The 20,816-nt window shown below is 34.0% G+C and overlaps 3 protein-coding genes and 1 non-coding gene across 4 annotated transcripts; 2 read left to right on the top strand and 2 right to left on the bottom strand.

Moving 5' to 3' along the window:
• The first annotated feature begins 796 nt into the window (after window positions 1-796).
• LOC111890826 (D-amino-acid transaminase, chloroplastic) lies at window positions 797-2,689 on the top strand. Its single transcript, XM_023886906.3, has 5 exons — window positions 797-1,088; window positions 1,181-1,236; window positions 1,443-1,618; window positions 1,693-2,366; window positions 2,472-2,689. The coding sequence occupies exons 1-5, from the start codon at window positions 1,073-1,075 to the stop codon at window positions 2,567-2,569; spliced, it is 1,020 nt and encodes a 339-aa protein (XP_023742674.1). The 5' UTR covers window positions 797-1,072; the 3' UTR covers window positions 2,570-2,689.
• An 8,088-nt stretch (window positions 2,690-10,777) lies between these two features.
• On the bottom strand, window positions 10,778-10,849 carry TRNAT-UGU (transfer RNA threonine (anticodon UGU)). The gene has a single exon. It is a non-coding gene; the product is annotated as a tRNA-Thr (tRNA).
• Window positions 10,850-14,731: 3,882 nt separating this feature from the next.
• On the bottom strand, window positions 14,732-17,007 carry LOC111890823 (uncharacterized). Its single transcript, XM_023886903.3, has one exon. The coding sequence runs from the start codon at window positions 16,776-16,778 to the stop codon at window positions 14,946-14,948; it is 1,833 nt and encodes a 610-aa protein (XP_023742671.2). The 5' UTR covers window positions 16,779-17,007; the 3' UTR covers window positions 14,732-14,945.
• Window positions 17,008-19,180: 2,173 nt separating this feature from the next.
• Window positions 19,181-20,328, top strand: LOC128127388 (uncharacterized). The gene is made up of 3 exons (XM_052765870.1): window positions 19,181-19,445; window positions 19,552-20,046; window positions 20,120-20,328. Exons 1-3 carry the CDS (start codon window positions 19,181-19,183, stop codon window positions 20,326-20,328), a joined length of 969 nt encoding a protein of 322 aa, XP_052621830.1.
• The last annotated feature ends 488 nt before the right edge of the window (window positions 20,329-20,816 follow it).

Raw genomic sequence — 20,816 nt, 5'->3', positions numbered from 1 at the left:
GGACACTTTGATCTTTCTAATTAATATGTTGATGTATTGGATCTTTGGAAACATTGGATGATGGGAATTTCTAATCATTAAATATGGATTGTTAGTATTTAAATGAAAATTTTTACTTGAAATTTTGGACTGTTACATCAACTATCCAAAGTTGTTTCGAGTTTGTTATAAAAGCTTGACTTTCAGGAGGAGGTTGTAGTAAAATGTGACTATTAAATAAATCTAGGGTTATACATAAATAAGTTTAGGGTTAAAAGTGATATGTATATTGTAGTATAAGGACAACGTTACATTAAAATAAATCTAGAGTTATACATAAATAAGTTTAGGGTTAAAAGTGACATGTATATTGTAGTATAAGGACCTAAATATAGGTAAAATGAGTTTTGCCCATTTAAACACGTACAGTAAAGTTTTGTTTTTGCTTTAATTTTTTTTTTCTTTGGTTCTCCTCTGTAAATCGCATAAACGCATACACAGATCAATAAATAGATTAATCTTTATTTGGATTGACATATACAAGAGGAAATCACATTAGTAAAATTCGGGTTAACATATACCAAAATACACTTATATTTATATTATAGATTCTCAAATATGTTTTTTGAAACAGGATTTCTAAAAGAAATACCAACAAAAACTTTATCCTTTTGTGCACATAAACTATAGTATTATTTTTCGAATGATAAAAATATATTAACAAAAATGACAAAATTTAAAATATTATCCATAAAAATATATTTCGTGTTAAATTTGCTTTTGTAAACCAAAAAGTGGATGACTCGAAACACCATGAGAGATGAGAGAATCAAACAGAGGGTAGGCCAGTGCCACCCGCTTTCGTCTTTACCTTTAAACCCTTCTTCCCCAAATCCACAACCACCATTTCCATGTAAGACAACCATGGATTCCTCTTCTTTACATCTGCGAGAGTACCCTTTTTTATCTCCTCTCTTCTCTCATGGTGAACAACCCACCTTCTTCTCTATAAATACCCTCATCTCCCACTCACTCACTCACTCACTCACTCGATCGCCCCTGTTAAACCCCTCCTCCTTTCACCTTTCTTCAAATGGCTACCAATTCAGGTAAGTTTCATCAGTTAGGGTCATGGTTTTTTATGATTGTATAGTAATTCATGATAGGTTGTTTGATATGTTTGCTGATTGATAAATCGCAGTTGAGATCGAGAGTGCTGAAGATTCTAAAGTTCATGTTTTCTCATCATCGACGGAGGTATATTCCGTAAAACCCAACCCCACCTCTCTGTTTTCGTATCCCGAATTCCCGATCATCTCAAAATTTCACAAAAAGTTTATCAATAACACTAGAAAACAGTCAAACACACGTTTCTTATGCCAATTCTGCATCTAGAAAAGCACCATCATTGAAGTTGAATTTTGTTTCGAAACAATATCTCACATTAATCTTTTGATGATCAGCTGCTTGAAAAGTTGCATCAGAAATGGAATTCAGTCGAGAAGCCACCATATCCTGCAATGTATTCAAGTGTTTATGGCGGGATTATTCTCGATCCAGCGATGATGGTCATCCCAATTGACGATCATATGGTACATCGAGGACATGGTGTTTTTGACACTGCCATTATTCTCGATGGGTAAGTCCTTAATTTCATCAAAATTTTACACAATTCTGATCGATTTTAAAGTTGAATTCCAATCCATTTCACAGATACCTCTACGAACTGGATGCTCATATAGATCGAATCCTTGTATCAGCATCAAGAGCCAAGATTTCATCACCATTCCCAAAATCAACCCTTCGCACCATTCTCATCCAACTAACATCAGCATCAAACTGCAAGAAAGGAACTTTACGATACTGGTTAAGTGCAGGTCCAGGCGATTTCCTACTTTCTCCTTCAGGTTGCCCAACATCTGCATTCTATGCAGTTGTAATAGACGAAGAGTTTTCTCAATGTAAACAAGGCGTTAAAGTCATCACTTCCACAATCCCGATGAAAGTACCCTTATTTGCCACAAGCAAAAACGTGAATTACCTCCCGAATGTTCTCTCGAAACTTGAAGCAGAAGAGAAAGGGGCATTTGCGTCAATTTGGGTAGATGATGAAGGGTATGTTGCAGAGGGACCTAATGTGAATGTGGCTTTTGTAACACATGATAATGAGCTTATTTTGCCTTTCTTTGAGAAGATTTTAAGTGGGTGTACTGCTAAAAGGCTTCTTGAATTGGCTCCTAAGTTGGTTGAAAATGGGAGATTGAAGAGTGTGAAAACAGGGAATATAACTGTTGAAGAAGCTAAAAGAGCTGCTGAGATGATGTATGTTGGAAGCACATTGCCTGTGTTGCCGATTATTGAGTGGGATGAAACTCCTATTGGAAATGGTAACTTTTTAACTATTTTAAATAATAAAAAACTCTTTTTCAATCTCCGATTTTGAAAAAGAATTGTTTAATGATGTTGGTTTTTACTTTTTATGGTGTTTATAGGGAAGGTTGGGGAATTGACAATGGCTTTATCGGATTTGGTTTGGGAGGATATGGTGGCTGGTCCTGAGACACATAGGTTAAAAGTTCCTTATGTGTAAAAAAAGTGTCAAAGAATTGGATGTTTGTATCCTTTGTTTTCTAGAGTGTGTTATGGAAATCACGAATTGAATAAAAGTTTAGGTTTGTGAACATTAATTCAACAAACCAAAAACCTCAAATTATCTTCACTATATTAAACTTTTGTCATAAACCTGAGTTATGAGTTATACAGATAGTGTTGTAAACCAACTGAAAGAACACATATAATGTAAGGTATTAAACGGGTAATATCTTGATGCCCAAGACCAAACAAATGATTTTATTGCTATAAATCTCTATCCAAACTAACGAATACATGTCTTTATTTATACTAATGATAACATTAACTAAACCAATACGTAATACTTGTTAAGCAAGTTGACAACTTTCTAATCTAAATCAAATACTTAAAATAAAAAGGGTTTTCCCAGAATACCCCTGCACTCATAAATCCGATTAACCCAACAATCACCCTTTTAACCAGATTGGTCATACCTCTCGTTCACAACAATATTGAATCACCATCTTCCCGAATCATTCCGACTTTTCCCGGACACCCGACCGCTACCTCGGTCACGTCCAAAGTCATCTGTACCCTTTTGATTGTTTACAACACACATAACATGTACCATGACATCCCGTTGGATACGTTTATTACCATCTAGACTTTTCCCGAATTCACAACTTCTCCCCGGCCAGATCCAAAGTCATCCGATTTGAACTTCCACCGCCATAATGTCCACACCGTGTTGTTTTTCCAATCTCTTCCTTTGTTTCGATTACCGTTCTTCAAAGAGGCATCTCCACCTACTAAGAAAACAAAGCCACCCGCTCTAGCGTTTTCCTTCTATCTACCAAACGAACTAAATCCAAAGCTACCTGCTTTGACGAATCCTTCTCATCCGCTTTTCACGCATCTACGTCGATATCCCCTTATCAAGAACAAACCGATCAAAAACTATGCAATCCCTTTGATTTTTCTGCCTTCTGATTTCAACCAATCAACATCCTATTATCTCTTTTCACCACCCCGACCTCTTTAATTAAGCTTGTTCCAAGAGCACTTTTCCAACGAACAACAAGACAAGGTCACGACCACCTTTACTATCTTCCGTCACCCGCAAAACGAACCTAATCAAAGTCACCCGCTTTGATGTCTTCCCGTCCGTTTATTCCGCGCCTCCGGTTAGTCTCTTTTTATCTTAGAACAAGCCCGATCAAGAGAAATCGATGCCAATGTTTTAAAAACCGATTTTAGTTGAACCGATATGGTGACTAGTTTCCGGTTCAACCAGTTTAATCGGTTCGACCGTCGGGTCAACCGGTTTATATAATTTTCATATTTTCCTACACATACATATATAAATTAGGTGTGAGACTCGTGTATCACACGAGTTTATTAAAAAATTAGTATCAACTTGTGAACATTAAATGGTTTTTGAAGTAATACTTTTACATATATACAAAGACTTTATTGAATAAGTTATGATTCAGTATATAACTCATATAATTGAAAGATATACCAAATTACATTATTGAAAGAGAAACAAAATCCCATGATTGATGAATAAATATGTAATACAAACTTGATGCATGAAAACATTATCAATTTGGCATAATGATACAAAGCAGTTTTTATTTAGAAATCATTTGAACATAATACGAACTTGTTAAATGAATTTTAAAATTAGGAAAATACAACGTATCAAAGGAATAATAAGAAATTTCAATTTTTCGTCTTGAAGTTTTGGATCATGCTGAAACCATGGAAGAAAGTTTTGTTATCCCCAGTTTCATAAGCAAATATACCACATTAACAACTAATGGTAGTTAGTAAATCAATTAAATTATATTAATCAAAAGAAACTAAAAAAATACCATATTTATGGTCGATCAAGTGTAGGACAGCGAAATTGATAATCAAAAGCATTTTAATTAATCAAAAACTGACAACAGATAAAAGCTAAATAACATTTTTCCCAAAATAAACATTATATTTGTAAACAAAGACAGACACCAGATTGTGAAAACATGAGAAATCAGACAAATGAGATTTCAAAACCGCAAATAGACATAACTTGTCAAGGGTTTTCTCAAACATCTTGAATCATCTATGAGTACACTTTGACTATTCTCCAAATTGAGCTTTTCCTTGGACTTTCCAATTATGGCCCTATCCCCAAGTTAGACACCTTAGTCCACCTGATGCTTTTCGATTATGCTAATGTCCCCAATTTAACCTTCAATATTCCATTTATACCCATACCTCTAAAACATTGTTAACCATCTTTAACTTTTTGATTATGTACATGTCCAACTTATAAATAGTAACCATAAAAGCGTTAATTATTGCAACTTACTTCAAATCCATAATAACAATCTACTATGAATTTGATTATATTTCAAGAATATTAGAAGAAAGAATAATGAAGAATTCAAACCACTTAGAGGAAAATTAAAAATAAGTAGAACCTTTCCCTTATCAAGGCTAAGGTTACACCATTACCCTTTCCATCCTGCGTCAAATGGATAATTATATCACAAAAACCACATAAATATAATAAAGACAATAAAAGTTCATGAGTTCGATAAGGTCTACATCATTACACTTGCCATCCTATATCTGTATATTGCTAATTCAGTCATCATTGGGAATTCGTCTATCTTTTTGGCAAAAACTAATCAATGATTTCATAGTTAATGCTCATAAATGGTGTTTAAGCTTAAATGACTGTGAAATCAGAAACTTAGATATTTTTTAATGTTTTTATGTATACCTTTAATAAAACTCAAAAAAAAATGAGAACCTAAGAACAATTAAACATGTGAAATCAGAAAACAAAAAGACAGAAAATCAAAATCAAACCTAAGGAAAACAAATGACAGAATAGAAAGGTTCCATATTAGGCCGCAAACTTGAATCGATTCGAATCCAAATGAAATTAACTGATAGATGAGATTTTCAAATTTAAGTGAATAAATTTGACAGTAATTAGAGCTTTGGCATTTAGAGAAAATTTATATGAAAGAAAAATGCTACCATCATCCGTCATTGATCTTATCGTGTCGCCATCGTTATCTTATGTTCATATCCTCGCTATTTCTCCAAGCCTACTCTCATCATCTACTTCTCATGGCTACTGGGTGCTATCGGATGTTGGTATCTCTAAATCTGCCATAACCATTAAGTAGGCAGGGATACAATAGAATGGATCATAAAATATGTTTCAAATGAAAAAAAAAAAAAAAAAAAAGAGAGAGAATGCGGTGGATTTTATATGATAACAAATACATGATAATGTGAAGGTGCGTAATCGATTTAATGTGAACGCATCAAGAACATCAGGTGTGTTTGCGTGTGTGTATGAGAGAGAGACAAAGATAGATAAAAGGGATTCAAGAAGAGGATTCTTACCTAAATCAGACCTTCCAGGAATGGCCCTGATTCAATGTGAGAATCGATATATAGAGCAAGAAACAGATTGGGATGAATCATTTCCCACGATTTATGGTCTCTGGTAAACATGAAAGTGAGTTTAATTCTCCAATGAAAATTCAAATATACTTCGTTGATTTATTGCCTAAAATATATCAATTCAAATAGGTAGATGATTAATTGTTGATTTATTGGGGGATAATATCATATTTTCTAAATTTGGATTCCTAATTCAAAGGGATTACATACGTATAATGAAGGAAGAAAAGTAGAGCTGGAAAGAAGGTAAATTGACACTCCTGGATTTCTTCCTGATTTTTCTCCGCTGTGAATTGAATTGAACCAAATGGGCAATTTTGGAAGTTCACTTACACATTTAAGCGGGAAAAATAGTTTTTGGGGGCATAGGATAGGGAGTGACACGTGGCAAAAATCTACTTATTTATTAGATTAGGGGATAAATCAAGAATTTGATGTATACAAGTTAAAACATTAAAAATATACATATAAATAAGTTGTAGATCAATCCAAATACATTAAAATAACACATAACCATAAGTTTTAGTGTTTTACATTAATACATATATGTCAAAAAGAAAATAAAGTATAATACCGAAAGAAAATATAATTTTAGATGAATACAAACACGTCAAAAAACTTTAAAACATTTACCATATGTTTTTATTTAGACAAAACTAAATATATTTGAAAAAAATCACCAAAGTTTATTATACAAATGGTTCTTGTCCATTTGTTTTATTCGGTTTAACCGGTTTATTTTGGTCGGTTCAACCGGGTTTTTCTAAAAACCGGCCGGTTTAATCCGGTTCAAAAATCAACGTAAAACCGGTGTAAGGTATTAAACTGGTAATACTTTGATGCCCAAGACCAAACAAAGGATTTTATTGCTATAAATCTCAATCTAAACTAACGAACATATGTCCTTATTTTTACTAATGAAAGCATTCACTAAACCAATATGTAATACTTGTTAAGTAAGTTGACAACTCCTTATTTAAATCAAATACCTAAAATAAAAAGGGTTTTCCCAAAATACTCATGCACTCATAAATCCGATTAACCCAACATATAAAAGCCTATTCATGTCCGTATGTTCAAATTAACTGAATAAACGAATGAACATGAACAGATAAATGAACAATTTTTTTGTATGTGTTCATTCGTTTCACAAGTTACATTGTTTGTGTTCATTTGTTTATGCTTGTTAAGATAGTGAACGGACATAAACAATCAAAAACAAATGAACATAAACAAATATCATTGAACATAAACAAATATCATGCATATAATGAATATGAACGTCTAAATCAAGAACCTTAATTAGCCATGATATGTTGAACATAAACATCCAAATCAAGAACTTTAAACGGTTATGATATGCCGATCATATTTGTGTACTTTTGATATTTTTGATATGTTGATCAAGAACTTTAAACTTTAACGGTTATGATATGTTACTTTTGATATTTTTGCTAAATCAAGAACTTAGTAAAAATTAAGCCATTTTATAAGCTCCACTTTCACCGTAACTCTCATTGGTTGTATAGTTTTCTATATAATGTAATATAATAATCGAACGTAAACAATACAAACATAAACAAACGTTTACGAATATAAACCAACTAATGAGACAATTGTTTATGTCAGTTTGTTTAACTAAGCGAAAAAAAATATTGTTAATGTTTGTTTATTTATTAAATAAATACATATAAAAGAACTTTTTGTCGAAGAGTTCATATACAATTCGCTGAATTTTTAGTTCGTTTACAAACTTACCTACCAAACTACCAAAGTGAAAAAGGTATGTAAATCAATGTTTTAAAAACCGGTTTGAACCGGCCGGTCGAACCGGTTGGACCGGAACCGGGAGAGGGAGCAGTTCAACTATCACCGGTTTTACATTGATTTCTGAACCGGATTGAACCGGCCGGTTTTTAGAAAAAATCGGTTGAACCGGTTAAACCGAATAAAAACACATGAAAAAAAACCATTTACATAATAAACTTTGATGATTTTTTTCAAATCTATTTAGTTTTCTATAAATAAAAACATATGGTAAATCTTATAAATTTTTTTGATGTGTTTGTATTCATCAAAAACCATATTTCGTTTCGGTATTATACTTTATTTTCTTTTTGACGTATATGGATTGATGTAAAAACACTAAAACTTATGGTTATGTGTTATTTTAATGTATTTGGATTCATCGACAACTTATTTTTATGTGTATTTTTAATGTTTGAACTTATAAACATCAAATTCATAATTTCTATATATATGTATGTGTAGGAAAATATAAAAAAAATATATAAAAAATATAGAAACCGGTTCACTCGGCGGTCGAACCGGGAACCGGTCATCATACCGGTTCAACTAAAAAACCGGTTTTTAAAACATTGATGTAAATAAATAAAATCTACCCTAATAAATAAGAATGATTTTGCCACATGTCTTTCTCTCATTCAATTTGCCACATGTCATTTTGTAATAATTTAGAGATATATTTATTTTCCACTTGTCATTTGTTTCATTTTCCATTTCTAATATATTATTAATTAGTTTCCATAAATTAAACCTACCTTAATGATATTAATTTCAAATTTTAAATTTTAAATTTCAATTTCAATTTCAAATAAATTTACAGTTTAAACATTTGTGTTTAACATTTTGTTATAATTAACGTGTTTAGTATACGGGTCTGATAACTAAACAATAATTTTAATTTATTTATTTTTTGCATGTTTTTTTTCTCATAATTTTTATTTATTTCAAATTTTAAATTCAAATAAACTTTTCATTTAATCGTTTCTATTTAACATTTTGTTTTAATCAACCCGTATAATATACGGGTTTTACAACTAGTATTACTATAATTATGAAAAGGCTCGATGTATAGAGCTCGTAATTTACAAGCAAGTTGAAAAAAACTATAAGCAAATTACATAAAAGTCAGTAATTTTAAGCTATTTTTTTGTGGTTAAACCATTGCGTTCGGATTTCATTAATGAGTCATCCAAATTTTACGATTTGTTCTACATCGAGTACATTAACCTTCTATAACATGCTAAATTGGTTATAATGTGAGATTTTGTCAAAAGTTTAGTAGTTTTAGTAAAAATTTCGACTAACGTCAATAAATTTTGATAAAAAAATTCTTTTATTACCATTTAACTTGCTAGGGCCAAAGGTGACGATGGGTATCATGTTGACATTTTATTATTAAACGGGTTCATTTCAATTTAGCATGTTTAAGGAAAATGTTTGAAAATTTTGAATCCAACCCAACATTTTAATAATTAGGTTGGCACATATATGTCCCCTGATGTTTTAAAACCCGGTTCGACCGGTTGGATCGTGACTCGGGGTAGAATATGGGTCAATAGAGAACGGGTTTTTGTAAAAATATATACTGAATCGAACCGGATGGGTTTCCCCTAAACCTCGGTCGAACCGTTTGTGTTGAACAGGTTAAAACCGGATTGACCCGTTTTAATAGGGCTTGGATACAAATACAGACCGGATCGAACCGTTTGTGTCGAACCGGCTTCTCAATCACAAGGTGACCATGTTGATCATGAAGTTGATAGTGAATTTCAATTACTAAGTGACCACGAGATCGATGCTTATAATACTCCAATTTCTCAAGATCCATGATCTGGTTTGGTCGTGGCGCATTTGAATCTGTCTAAAACTATGTTTTGTTTTGTTATTTATACTATATGTGGTTGTTTATTGTGTTTATATTGATCTATAAGATGTTTTGATATGTTTTTTCAATGTTTAAACTTTGTGGACATCAAATTATTGGTTTTATATGTCTATGCATTATGCAGGAAATTAAAATATATGAAAATAGAAAAAGATCATAAATCGGGTTGACCCGGCGGTTCAAACGGTTGGACCAATTGACCCGTGAACCGGTCATCACACCGGGTCAACTAAAAACCCGGGTTTTAAAACATTGATTTCCCTAACCCAACCAATTTAATAAACAGGTTCATCCATTAAAAAATTTATAAATAAATAATAAAGTTTTACACCAAATTAAATGTTACATAGTCTACTCATTATTCAAATAAAATTAGAAAAAATTATGAACTTCAAGTTGAAGTTTAATAAAAAATCCAACCACAAACACAAATTAAGTGTTCAAATAACATTAGAAATGTTTTATATTAGATATATTGATATTTAATAAATATAAAATAAACATAAATATAACATAATTTTTAAATAGAGTTGAGAAATTGAAATTAGGTTGGAAATTTCAATCTAACCCAACATTTAATGAAATGGATTAAAATGGGTTAATCAACTTAATTAAATAGATTGAAAACCTCACACCCGTCTGTTAATTATTGGGTTGTGAAACCATATTATTTAGACCACAAAAATTGTCAAAATATACTCGTTAAACAACAAAAATGACCAAAATATACTGTATTTTATTTGAAGCTTTTCTGAATTATGATTAAATGCTTTTGTGATTGTGGATGATTGATTATTCTTTGGAGTTTGGTGAATTTGTTCAGATGCAAAAGTGCAAAAGTGCACCTTATGCTCTACAATAGTCCATGAATTTGTTCAGATTCTGATCTTGTTAAGATTAATGAAGTTTTAACGCTCTTTTGCATTTGAAATGCAATTGATATGATATTATACGTATATTTTGTTTTTCGTGTTAAAAAGTAGTATATAGTAAAGCCAAGAATGAAAAAAAAATGAAAAAAAAATGAAAAAAAAATGAAAAAAAATGAAAAAAAAAATACAATGCCCCCATGCAGGATCGAACTACAGACCTCCAGTTTACAAGACTGGCGCTCTACCACTGAGCTATAGGGGCGATTTTGTTGAATTTCTCATGTTTAAAAATACAACGAGGGCTCCACAACATTATTATATCGGTCTAATATAGTTATCAAAGAACTTTGTGCCGATTATAATTTTATGTGGCTATGTGATTCTTAGGCAATAATTGAAGTTTAATAACTTTAATCTTTTAAAATTAATTATGTTTAATTTCTAAACACTGAATTTTAGTCACAATATGATACATTCACTATTCACCTCATGGTAAATATGGACATTTTTAACCCAATGGCTGCTTTAGGAAATATAATTTCTATCTAGTCTTCATTCACAGCCTCTTAATTTGACAATCTGGGTTAGTCAAATCATAATTACTTTGGTTGCTTGTTTGGTGTTTTATGTTGTAATTTCATTGCCAAATCCTTTTTATACACACATTACACTTAGGAACATTATTCATCTTAAAAGATACAGAAATATTTATCAACCAAATTAACTAACAAATAGGATATATAGGACCCAAGTGAAACTCATCTTCATTGCCTACATGAAACCTTGAGACTCTAGCGGGATTGTTTCTTCTCTCTTTGACCTTCCACCATAGTCAAAAGCTCCCGATATTATTATTCCTCAAAAAGTTGCCACCATTATGGTTGGATTGATACCGAATCATTTCATCTTTATTAGTATCCAAAAAATGCCAAAGTACAACTAAAACCACCGATGAAACAAGCATTGGAATTGGACCAAAGATCCATAAAACCAAAGTCCCTGCAATATAGAGCACACGCAATCCAACAAGCCAAAAGATACTTCCTCGTATCAATGCCTTTTGGATATATTTCATAGGAACATCACCTTTAGGCATGCTAACGAGGAAACTAGCATGCACAAAATGTCGTGTGGTTTGTACAAAACATGCAAATGCTAACAAGAAGAAAGTTATCATGGAGATGTACTTTATTGACCTAGTGGTGTGCCTTTTATCCCCATAGATAAAATGGTTTGTGAAGAAGTTTGTGGAAGAACCTCCAAGTAGAGCTCCGATAAGCGAGCATAAAACTAGAGAAATTGAAGCCAAAGAGATTGCTCCGTTTAAGTTACTACTAAGGACCGATATAGCAAACCCTCTATCTCTAGTTTCAATCTGCATGCATCAAGATAATTATTAATTAATTAACCATGGTTAGGTTAGATGTAGCTGAGGAAAAGAAAGATGGGTTCCTAATTATATGTCAAGTATATGTACCTGAAGCATTTTCTCAACCCATGCACTTTTATTATGGTTTTCAAACCCGATTGTTGTGGTTTCGGGAATGATATGGTATCTGTAGAGAAGGATTAGATGATAGATACACATGATTAGTAACCCTAATGGCACCACGAATAAGTCTAAGTGTGATTCCTTCCATGTCCACCCCATATTCTTTTTTCTTGCTTTTCTCTTGTTCTTTGTGTTTCTTTGAAAGTATGTAAGGGGTGAAGTAAAACTGTGAAAGAGACGAATTTAACATAGAATTTGGTAAATGAAAGGTGGGTCTTTTGACATTTTCAATGAAATTTCGTGGGAAAGTGCTTTTTCTTTGTGCAAAATGTTTCCACTGTGAATTTTTTGACAACTTGCATATGTTTATTCTAAAGATATATTAGTAAATTATACCTCTCACCTAATTATGTTGGAAAACAATATAAAGATGACATATAAATTTTACTTCTAAAATTTAATAGACAATTCCATGATGGAAGCATTAACCAATAATTTATTGTATATATGATACTAGTATTATCTATCCCACGTTATATTCCAGTCTTTGGTCAAAATTCTTTGTTTCTCCCTGTCTCCAGGAGATCGATGTATTATTGCTACTTTAGGTTAGGTTGGGTTTTCTAAGATAGCCGCCTCAATAACAGTTGATCTTTTTAATTTGGTGTAGAATTGATTGATGAAACGTATGCAAATTTTATTTTAATTATGGTAAGTAACAGTCATAATGTATGGCCTTAATTTCATAGTCTAGAAAATGTAAAGTGGTTTTGCTATCTATTTGTCGTATAGTTAGAGTGGTTAAATATTTTCATCTCCTGGTTATTCGATCACTTTTCCTTTTCCATGTAAATCTATTGAAACATGACACGAATACCTCACTTTTCCTATAATCCGACGTTGGTCTTTTTATAAAAGAACGGTGTTCAATTGAAAATTGTAATATAATCTATAAATAAAATTTCAAAACAAAGGGTGTCCATCGACACCTATGAGATAGCGTAGGTATGCCCTTAACTAGTTGTGTTTAACCTGCTACTGTCCCTTTCATTGTCAAGCCTCCCAACGATTACGTTTCGGTGATCATATGACAACGATTACGTTTCATTTTTAGTGGTGTGAAAAAAAAAAAACCAAAATCGAATAACCAAACCTAACCGAACCATGTTTTAATTATTTGGTTTTCATGTGATTTGATTCGCTTAACCGAATAATGATGACATTATCAGATTTACTTTTGGTTAAATCTTCTATATTTTGGTTAAACTGAATAAGCAATTAAATATATGTTTTATTTTTATTTTTATTTTTTATAAATTAACATTTTTTTCATAGATTAATTAGCAAGTTTTTTTATTTCCAAATGAAATCTTATTCAGTTTAACCATTAAATCGATTCGAATAAACCAAAACCAGATAGACCAAAACCGATTCAACCAGACTTTATTCGGTTTAATTAAGGTTTTTTTTTCGTTATAACATTTTTTCGAGATGTAAGAAAATCATTTACACCGAAAACTGATTTAATGCAAAGGATGGTTCTCCTGGTTTATAAGAGTATCTTAGTTCTATTAGAGAATTCAAGTAAACATTTGCCAACCAATGATTCTTTTGCATGATTTCGCATTTGATGGTGTGTTAAATAGGGGTTGAGGTGTTCCTTTTGAGTGATCCTTTGCTTGTCTATCTTGAACATGACCTCATAGTAAAGAAAGATTAAAGATCATTTCTGTTAGAACCAATCTACCACCAAAATCTTACTTTAATTCCACAACCAATTCTACCCTTTTTGCTTTTACTATGTATGTGCGTGTGTGGTGGGGTTGGGCTACTTTTTATGTATTTCATGCTCCTTTTCACTTTTGCTCCGTGGGATATATAAATCTATGATGCCTTTGTTCAAATTTTAGACACTTTTAAAAGCATTTTAACTCCATGCCAAGCTATAGTTGTTTTATAAAAGGGTTGGCTAAAAAGACATCCTATATTGCAATATAGACACCCTAATTAATTTTTTAAATGTTTTTATTGGCTGAAATTGCATTGTTTTCCGAAAAAACTGATTATAAACAATTAATTATTGATTGACTTTTTAAAAGGTGGTCAATAGGGTATCCAAAGGGTGTCTTATTAGCAACACCCTTTATGAAAACATATTATAGACCTTGAAGCATTTACATTAATTTAATGGTTATTGTGTATCTTCCCTTTGATTGCATTCTTCATTCTTGTTCATCTCTAACCATGAGACTCCCCTTGTGCATGTTCATTTTACCACTAGAATGCATCACATAGTCATACACACACAAAGCACAAGATAAAGCAAGTTTGAGCCTTTTGTGTTTGGTTGTTTCAATGATTTATGGAACCTAACAAAATACACCATGCCAAGCAATTCTTTAATCCTTAAAAAGTAATTGTGCTTAGTGGTCCACAACATGATTAGAAAAAGACAATTTGACTAGAAATAAGCATCAAGACCGAATCTTTGCCAACAAAATTAGCCTAATCAATAAGGTTAAACTCACATCATCCCAATTTGGTATAGTGATCATCACATGATGCAAGATTGAAACAAAAACTATCTTCCATATTTTATATCAGAAGTATCAACTTTGTAGTTCATATATCCGACCATTCTTTAAAACACAATAAGAAACTTAAACATGTTTATATATATTCAACACTAGAAACAATATTACATGCAGCATAAACCGCTTGTAAACATGCATCGAGTGATTGTACAATGAAAAACACAAAATCAAGTATGTCCAAGAATCTATCTCAATGACAGTAATACGAATCTAATTATCTAACAACACTCCATCAAACTCTTTTTTTATTTTTTTTTTATATATTTTTAAGCTCAAAATCCAAAACCAGCCACGTCAATGCCAAATGAAGCTCGGCGTGGTGGCTCGAGCTTGTTTTTCCAGAAACAAGATTCTGGTGCTAGCTTCATTGGCTCGGACTTGCATCTTGTAAGAATCAATGGCTCGAACCCATTTGTGTTGACTAACTTCTGGTCAAACTTTGTCGCCATTGATGAACATGAAGATCGAGCTGGTTGTTGTAAAACTGGCTGACATTTTGATTCATCTTCACCGGCGATTGGTTTGATTGGCGGCGGCACTGGCGGCGGTTTTCTACCGGAGTGTCGCCGGATGAAGTCTGTGCTGCAGACCCATGTTTCCTTTGATACCTCCATTGATAGCTTCGGCTCATACATCATTAGCAACAAACATTCAGGCAAACTTTTGCTCTTGTTTATCTCTTCGTTTTCTTCTTCAAATTCTGAATTTGACTCACATGCTGCGGTTTCTTCAATATCTTCATCTTCGGATAATTGTTCTTGAGCATCCTCCATTTCAGAATGTACTTCTTCTTCTTCTTCTGTTTCTTCATATTCTTGATTTTGATCTGTATTTTCTTCAAATAAAGACCAAAGATACATACTTCCTTCTTCTTCTTCTTCTTCTTCTTCTTCGTTAGTTTTTATGCTCTGTTCTTGATTATCTTCTTCTTCTTCTTCTTCTTCTTCAATACTCTGTTTTGTTTCCATGTCGGGATTTGTTTCCACTTCTTCTTCTTGAACTTTCTTTTCCATTTCCAGTTCTAAATTCTTTTCCGTTTTTTCTTGATCGATTGCTTTCGCTTGTAAATGATCATGTTCTTGATTACTAACTTCAATCAAACCCATGTGTGTTTCTTCTTCCTCCTGCTGAAGATTTTCAGGAATTACGCTCTCTTCAATTTTCTCTTCATTCCTAAAAGATTCTTCATCTTCATCTTCTTCTTCCTCTTCGTTTTTCTCCATATTTGGTTCCCAGAATCGATTCGTGAGAGCTTCCATCTTCATAGGATCAGATCTACATCTCATCAATAACAAAGCATTTTTAGGTGGTACACAAGTGCTCACCCTAGCTTCATCGATTGTCCCCAAGACGCTGTCGTTTACAATCTCCAAGTCTTGGAACACATGTCTTCTTGAATTCTTAATACCAATCTCATCAATTTCCTCATTCTCGTCATCATCGTCTCCGGCGACTAACTCAACGTCTCTCTCGCCACCACCACCACTACCACCGGTATCTCTTCCACTTCCATCTCCTTCCTGCAATGCCACCAACCACCGTGCAAACCCCGCACCACAAGACCCCTGTCTGTTTTCCCCAACCATCTTTTCCTCTTTCTCCATCGCCGTCGTTGAAGAACACGAAGACCGGCAAGGAAACAAACAGCTTACCTCAGACCCAAAAGCTCTTAAACCTTCACAAATCGTCAATGGTAAATGAACCCATCTCTGATTATTCCTCTGCAATGGTAAACACTCTTGATTAGAACCAAGATTTTGACTTTGACTACCAAACCCATTACCGGAATGCTCCAATCTCCTGAAACTAACTTCGCCGGCGCTCCGTCGTCTCGATAAACTCCTCAGATTTTTTGCGTGCTTTTTCTTGCTCTTCACCCTAACCTGACCAATGCAGGTAACTTTAGGGGAAGACGGTTCTGGGTTTTCAAAACCGCTTCCTCTTTTTTTACCGGTGGCTGGGAACATTGCGGGAGACGCGCCGCCTTTGATGCTACGACTGTTTCTGAGCCTACGGCTGTGGGAGTTTGAGAGGGAAAGCGGCGGTGGGTCACGAGCAGCCCCAGCCCTGGCTGGACTGAGGATTGATCTGGATGAGATCTTCATAGAGGATGAAGATGTGTGAAGTAGACGAAGTGTTGGATAGATTTAACAACGATGGTGGTGGTGGTCTACCGGAGTCCATTAACTGTCATTGTGATAGATAGGTGTTGCGGCTTTCTTTAGGTGGGTTGCAGAGCAGAGAGAAGAGAACGATGAATAAATGTAGACACGAGACGTAGTTGGTTTCCGTGGGCCTATATCATCTGTGGGTGTGATGCGGTACCACACTACCACTCTATTTGCTTCCTATTATCCAAAAATTACGTATTACTATATAATGGAAATGATATATATATATATATATATATATATATATATATATATATATATATATATATATATATATATATATATATATATATATATATATATATATATATATTCCATTTAATAGTCATTTAACTTATTCATTCGTGTAAATTTCGTGCTCCAATAGCCATTTAACTTGTTCATTCGGGTAACATACTATTCCATTTTGTCACATTTGGTCATTAAACTTTTTTTCGTGCTCTAATAGCCATTTAACTTGTTCATTCGTGTAAATTTCACCCCTACGACTGATTATAGCCGGTTTCAACGATTGCATGGGTCTGATGTGGCTTTTTTTTCCTAGGTGGCCAATGAGATGGCATGTAGGCCCCGATTTTGCCTCCCATCCTCATTAAAGTTAAGAGTGAAGTCTCGTTTGGTCCTTAAATTCGATTAGGGCACCAAGTCTCATTAACCCCCGATTTTTTCTCCTTCAATCTTCAATCGGTCTCTGTAATGGCTTCATCTCAATGTCCCATAGATCGAAACTTCATTGTAGTGGATTTCCACTATAATGGAACGTTTGCACCCAACCCATTAGTATACTTTGATCCCGACAAACAATCAGTAGGAGATGTTGACTTCAGTGCATTTGAGTACGAGGAGTTCATGGAATTCCTTCAAAAGCTCACCAGAACTAGAAGCAAAGACATTTACTTCTGCCTTCCACAAGAGTCTTTAAGTCAGGGAATTCATACACTGGTGAATGACGGTGATTACAAAGAATTTTTGGATTTGGCTTACGCAAATGAGAGGAGAATGAATGTGTATGTGGACCACTATAATGAACCAATCTTCGAATGGATTAAGGAAGAGGAAAATGAAGATCAAGACTACAGCTGTGAAGAGGATGAAGACTCAGTATTCTCGGAGACTTATTCTGTTGACCATGAAGAAGATGATGTTGAATATCCATTCCCAGCCAACAAAACCAAGGGTGACAGGTTCTTAAACAAACTTTGTCTAGACACATTAGATGAAGATGTTGAATATCTTGAACCTCGATACCCTGTACATGATGATAGACAACCATGGAATCAGATGAAACCACTGTTAGGTATGCGATTTTCTAACCCTGATGAGCTTAAAAACATGTTAAGCAACTATGCAGTTGCTAATGGATATGATCTCTGGTTTGAAAAAAATGACTCCCAAAGGTTGTTAGTTAAGTGTTGCAAAAAAAACAAGTCACCTAATTGTCCATTTAGACTTTGGGCCTCTTGGATGAGTAAAGAGAGGACTTTTCAGATAAAATCTTTAGTTAGTGAACATAATTGTAGCAGGGTGTTTAAGTTTGGGTCCATAGTAACTTATAAGTGGTTAGGAAAACAGTTTATGAGTGAAATTATAGAGAAGCCAAAAATGAGTGTTAGGAAGATGAAAGCTAAAGTCTCAACAACATTCAATATAAATGTGAGTGAGGGGCAATGCAGAAATGCAAAGAAATTTGCATTACAAGAAATTGAAGGAAGTCTAATTGAACATTATGGGAGATTATGGTCATATGGTCATGAAATTTTGAGGACAAACCCTGGGTCTACTGTGAGGATGGATGTAGACATCATGCCAGATTCCACAACTTTGTTTTCTAAGTACTATGTCTGCTTCAAAGCTATAAGTGATGGTTGGAAGGAAGGGTGCAGGCCTGTGATTGGCCTTGATGGTTGCTTTCTAAAGGGTATTGTTAGGGGAGAAGTTTTGGCAGCTGTAGGGAGGGATGCAAACAACCAAATCTACCCTATAGCATGGGCTGTAGTTGGAGTTGAGAACAAGGCCACATGGAAGTGGTTCATAGATCTCCTCATGGATGATATTGATGGTGGTCTTGGTGCATGCATTACCCTTCTTTCTAATAGACACAAGGTGAGCATTGGTTCATATTTATACATATGTTTTTATGCATGTTTCACTAATTTTGTTGTTGTTATTTATAGGGGTTGGTAGAAGCAGTAAAAGAAAGGTGTCCAGAAGCTGAACACAGACAATGTGCCAGGCACATTGTGGCTAATTTTGCTAAAAGGTTTATCGGTCAACATTTCAGGAAGCTTTTTTGGAGGGCTGTTAGAGCTAGTACTGAATAGAAGTTCAAACATGTAATGGAAAAGATCAAATCTTTAGATACTCAAGCATATGAGTACCTTATAGACAGAGATCCTACTACCTGGTCTAAGGCATTTTTTAAAGAGGGCAGAGATTGTGATGCAGTTGAGAATGGGGTGAGTGAGAGTTTCAATTCTGCTATTAGGCATGCTAGAAGGAAACCAATCATCACTATGCTAGAGGAGACTAGGATATTTGTGATGGAGAGGATATACAGTCAAAGAGTAGAAAGAATTGAATGGGATTTGAATATCTGTCCAAGTATTAGGAAGCGTATATAGGATTTGAAGGTTAAACAGAGGTAACATGTAGTTTTACAATTCATCTATCCAAGTATTAGTTTGTGTTATTAGTTATTAATTTGTAGTCATTATTGCCATATACAGATTGTGGGGGGTTATTCCTTGTGGTTATCAAAAGTATGAAGTTAGGTTCAATGATGCAGCATATGGAGTGGATCTAATTGCAAAGACTTGTGCATGCAGAATATGGCAACTTACAGGGATACCATGCTTACATGGAGTAGCTGCAATCTCTTCCTTGAATCAAGATGCAGAAACATATATGTCCCAATCATACAGTAAAGAGGCTTATCTAAAATGCTATAATTATATCATTAACCCTCTCAATGGTAGTGATATGTGGGAAGAAGTTCCTTATCGAAAGCCTTTTCCTCCCAAAAGAAGAAGATTACCTGGTAGGCCATCAGTGAAAAGGAAGAGGGATGCAGTGGAAAGGGAGTTGAGTGGACCAGTTAGACATTATGTGACAAGAAGGGGATCCCTGATAAAGTGTAGTATTTGCAAGGAACCAGGTCATAACAAGATAAAGTGTCCATCTAAGCAGCAAACAAATACATCAGGTAAATGTCCCAATTATCTGAACATAATACATCATTTTGATATGTAATCTTGAGACTTCAATTTTTTTTGCAGCACCAAGTTCATCCAGGGGTAGTGGAGCAGGACCAAGTCAACCACCAAGTTCATCATGGGGTAGTGGAGCAGGACCAAGTCAACCACCAGTAGCAGCCCAACCACCTCCACCACCACCACCACCAGCTGCAAGGCCTGTCCCAAGAAGGGCCCCAATTGGTAGAACTGGACGGAGGAAATATTCTAAAAGGATTGTCAAATGGCATTGAGGAGGAACATACCTGGGGTTGGGAGCAGTGCAGAGAACCCTGCAGTCCTTAATTAAGTAGGTGTGTAGGTAGTGGGTGGGCACATCTTTTGTTATCAAGTTGTGATATAAAGACAATACTATGTGTTATTTATGCTTTTCTTTTGGGTTTGTGGGCACATGGTGGCCCTTCTTTTGTGGTCCCTAGAAGGAATCTTTTGTCCTTGTGTATGCAGACAACTACTCACCCTTTATTTAATTTAGAATATTGATGGAGTATTTGCAATGAATTCAACCACCGTATTCAATTAGTTTCTTATTATTTCTATGCATTGTTGTCTTAATGATTCCATTACAGTCAAAGAATGGAATCCTATATTGTTAGATAATATGACAGTTAATCAGTTTTGACTACCAAGGGTAGTTTTGTCAATTCCTATTTTCTAGTCTGTTACAAGTTATTTAAACATCTTGATGTGTAATGTTATTAATTGAAATATGACAGTTAAT

Source organism: Lactuca sativa, chromosome 7 (assembly GCF_002870075.4).
Source record: "Lactuca sativa cultivar Salinas chromosome 7, Lsat_Salinas_v11, whole genome shotgun sequence".
Lineage (NCBI taxonomy): Eukaryota > Viridiplantae > Streptophyta > Magnoliopsida > Asterales > Asteraceae > Lactuca > Lactuca sativa.
This window is presented reverse-complemented; position numbering and strand designations above follow the sequence as displayed.